At 49.7% G+C, this 4,264-nt stretch overlaps 1 protein-coding gene across 1 annotated transcript; it reads left to right on the top strand.

Moving 5' to 3' along the window:
- Positions 1 to 1,981: 1,981 nt before the first annotated feature.
- On the top strand, positions 1,982 to 3,520 carry GLOTRDRAFT_93572 (uncharacterized protein; the record flags this gene model as incomplete). Its single annotated transcript, XM_007867981.1, has 8 exons — positions 1,982 to 2,008; positions 2,068 to 2,120; positions 2,185 to 2,232; positions 2,301 to 2,367; positions 2,471 to 2,634; positions 3,028 to 3,109; positions 3,183 to 3,411; positions 3,444 to 3,520. 8 exons carry the CDS (start codon positions 1,982 to 1,984, stop codon positions 3,518 to 3,520), a joined length of 747 nt encoding a protein of 248 aa, XP_007866172.1.
- Positions 3,521 to 4,264: the final 744 nt, after the last annotated feature.

Here is a 4,264-nt window from a genome sequence, read left to right on the forward strand (position 1 = left end):
TCAGATGGTGAAGTCGAAACTTGTATTTCTGTACGCTATTTTGTACCATTTATACTACAGTAATGGCTTTGCAACCGTCCGGAGATAGATAACAAATAAACGCCGCTACCCACGGGATTGCTCAGCACTCGCCTCCGTTATACCATGCGCCATACGGCTCCCTTGCGCTCCCACTTGCTCGTTCCAGCCCCTATAGGTTGCCTCGATGCTCCACCACCTGACCCAAGCGGTCCCATCACTCCGTGTGATGCGCCGGTCACGTGCTAATTACCTCCGGCTGCTTGCTGACTGATGCTGGCCTCATGGTGACTCGCATGTGTCCGCACCTTCGGTAGTTTGATGGAAATGAGAGAGGGAGTGTGCTGGAGGGTGGGCATGAGGATGACGCCCCTCGATAGAAGTGCCCGCGGCCCCGGAGCTAATTCATCTAGAAGTCGCATTGGTTAAGTCGCTCCAGAGCTCCTGTTCGCGGAGATAAATCGCAGAATGGGTCCGTGTACGCCTCGAGGATGCTAGGAAGTCCGGAGCTAAATAGAGCAATTCTTTTAGAGCCCATAGAAGCCTAGAGGCATGTGAGCGCTGTGTCGAATAAGCTCCGGAGGGCTTGTACGATGCGCTGAGTCCGCGTTTTCGGGGGTCAGACGATCCTGAGGCTTATCAGTGTGCTGATGTTGCTTCAGTAGTTTCCCTGACTGGGTGGCTGTGATATGCCATTGGAAGTCCAGGTCTTTGCCGGTGCTTCCCGCTGGCTACACCAGATGCCTTTTTTGGTGATCGTTGCTTGAAATGCGAAGTCCAGCGTCTTTGGTGATCACGGTGACTTTACATCCTGTGTCCCCTCCCTCCTGATTGGGTTCTCGGGGCCCAATCAGTTTGATACGCTGAATACACTTCGCAAACTCTTCCACCATCTGCAGACAGGGGGTGTCAGTGGGTGCAACTGTGAACGCCTCAAGGTCAACCAGCAGGGGCATGGTAATACTGTGCATCTGCAGGTTGTCATTCAGGCCTTCGTCATGGAAGGTATATTCTGATTGAGCCCTCACAGTTCTGGGGCTATCAGAGGAATAGATTCTGGATAGAGTGTCTGCAAGCACGTTCTTCATGCCGGGGACATATTCAATCTCAAAGTCAAACTCCGAGATTTTCTTGAGCCAATGCGCTTGACGCCCTGTGAGTGTCTTCTGCTTCAGTAAGTGAATCAGTCCCTTATGATCCGTAAGCCGTTTGAACTTTGCCCCTTGTAGGATATCACAATGTCGAAGCATTGACTCAACACCCACGAGCATTTCTTGCTTGTGGACAGCATAGTTTAGCTGTGTGGTATTCAGCTTGACTAAATAGAACACAGCTACATGGGCTGTATTTCAGGTAGGGCCTTGCGCGATAACGCTGGCAAGTCCACCATGCAATGCATCCGTAATTAGGTATATTGGGTCAGCATCCTGTGAGTAGTCGAGGGCCTGACGGTGATGTTCACAGTGAGCATGAACAATTTGTTTGATCTCCTCAAACACTTGCTGATGGGTTGGTTCCCAGCGGAAACTTACTGAATCACCAGTAAGTGATAAAAGTATGCCCATGGGTATGCGAACCCGGGCCAGGTCATTGGCGAAGTACCCAACAGAACCGAGGAATCCTCGCAGTAAATCTCTATTTGTCGGGACTTTCCATGCTAATACGTTATCGACTTTGTTTGGGTCCATCCGGATGCCATTGTCATCAACAATGCATCCCAAAATCTTTATTTCTTTCATCAGAAAGTGCACTTTCTTTTGGCCAAGAAAGAGCTGCTCACGTTTCAAGATATCGATGACCATCTTGCAGATCTTGACATGCTCCGCTAATGTATCTGAATAGATGATAATATCATCTAGATACACATCAAGATACACACCGAGGTACTCAGCAAAAATATGGCACAGTAGCTTGGAATGTGGCAGGGGCATTGCACTCACCCTGCTGCGTGACCAGGCTGGCCATGTTGCCATCAGGGGTTGTCATAGTGGTATGTTCGAAATGTTCCAGGATGACTCTAAATTGCTCATAGGCATCCTTCTGATCTAGAATAGATCGGTAGCATTTCTTGGAAACATGCCAGAGGATTCCCTCGATGTCCAGTAAGGGTGTTGTTAGCTTAATGGTATGAGCATTTCGCTCACAAAGATCTACTACGATTCATAGCTCCATCCCTGGCTTCATTAAGAGAAGCATGGGTGATGCATTGCGCGAGTGAGTGGGATGAGTGGGCTTCCATCACCCACTCTTGAGGTAGCTAGCTATCGCGCTTCTCGACCCAGTTCTGGCGGTGCATATCTGGGCAACAAGACAGTCTCCATGATGAGAATTTTGTCTCGTCTTTTAGAGGTATGGAATGGTTTATTGCTCTCATGGGGGGTACCGGGGCCTCTTTTCTGTAGAGGAAGATAGGCCTCACATACTCAAGCAATTCACATTGCCCTGCATCTAGATTGTCTTTGAGCAGCTCCGCGGCGTGAGATTCGAGGATGCGAACACCATCGCCTTGCATCTGCAGCGGCATCACACTCCCAATAATCAGCTTCGGGGGATTCAGCCCAAGCAATATGTTGTGCTGGAAAATGAAGGGTGTACCCAATATCATATCATAACTCTGTAAGTTAATGAGATCAGAGTATCTTTCATTGTCTATAGCTTGATACTGAAATCTAGCCTTAGCTCCCCAATTCACTTTGGAGCGCGACCCCTGCACAGCTAATTGGACCGGTAAGGGTTTCTCGAGTTCAATTTTTTGAACTCCTAACTGATTGGCTAGATCACAGGACATGAAGTCCACTAGCAAACCTGAGTCAATGAGTGCCTTCGTGGGGCATCCATTGATTTGTACAATGATTATGAGAGGCTTTGGGATTACTCAATGGAAGTCCCTCATGGTAGCCGTGTTCCGTTGAATACTCGGGTAAGCATTTGGAGGTACCTGTACCCCGTTCACTTTGGTAAGACAGAAGCAGTCTGCTAACTCAACATATTTCATGTTGTATTCTTTAGGATACAGCCGGTCTATAGTATCGACATAGATCTCTTGGAGCATCTGCTGCCACAGACACTCCATCCTATTCGGAGAGGTCCGGTAAGCACCATTCCTCATCTATTGCGCAGACCACCTGTGCTTTGCGTGTGGTTGTCTCATACGCCTTGCATAGCTGGTTCTCGTACCAGCTGGGGATGTTGAAGCAAAGCTCCAGGATGTGGGATACAAGTATCTGGGTTGTGAATCTTCGTTCTCAGTTGTGTATCAGAACATGCGGACTGCGCAAAGCACACTGGAAGTGCTGGACCAGAGGTGGCTGGTCCTCCGCATCTCCATAGTACTCGGTGCAGTCTTGCAGAACCTGTTCAACATGCAGGGGAATGGCATTCCCCATCACTTCAGTAGGTGTTTCAAAAAGGACATATCTTCCAAGGGAATATCCCCATTTTTGAGATTGCGCTCGAAAAGACGGGTGGCATACCACTCAGCGACATTGAACATTGGGTCTAATAGTACGTTCTGTCAATTAGAATGCTGTACTTCTGATGGACGTTGTCCATTATCACATACTGCGAGTAGTCACATTTGTACAGTAGAAATCTATCTCTCCAATAGATATTATTTTCAATGTCATACGAGGTTCTCTTGTCGTCCCCAGGAGACGGTGCGCTGCATCGAAGCAGATGTGTGGTGCGAGCAGCAAGTGGGTCCTCCCTCAGGGCCCAGACCCGGTCATGGAGAGACCACTCATCCGGAGGGGGTGGTGATAAGCCTCAGGATCGTCTGACCCCCAAAAACGCGGACTCAGCGCATCGTACAAGCCCTCCGGAGCTTATTCGACACAGCGCTCACATGCCTCTAGGCTTCTATGGGCTCTAAAAGAATTGCTCTATTTAGCTCCGGACTTCCTAGCATCCTCGAGGCGTACACGGACCCATTCTGCGATTTATCTCCGCGAACAGGAGCTCTGGAGCGACTTAACCAATGCGACTTCTAGATGAATTAGCTCCGGGGCCGCGGGCACTTCTATCGAGGGGCGTCATCCTCATGCCCACCCTCCAGCACACTCCCTCTCTCATTTCCATCAAACTACCGAAGGTGCGGACACATGCGAGTCACCATGAGGCCAGCATCAGTCAGCAAGCAGCCGGAGGTAATTAGCACGTGACCGGCGCATCACACGGAGTGATGGGACCGCTTGGGTCAGGTGGTGGAGCATCGAGGCAACCTATAGGGGCTGGAACGAGCAAGTGG

The sequence above is a fragment of the Gloeophyllum trabeum genome (genome assembly GCF_000344685.1).
Source record: "Gloeophyllum trabeum ATCC 11539 unplaced genomic scaffold GLOTRscaffold_00007, whole genome shotgun sequence".
NCBI lineage: Eukaryota > Fungi > Basidiomycota > Agaricomycetes > Gloeophyllales > Gloeophyllaceae > Gloeophyllum > Gloeophyllum trabeum.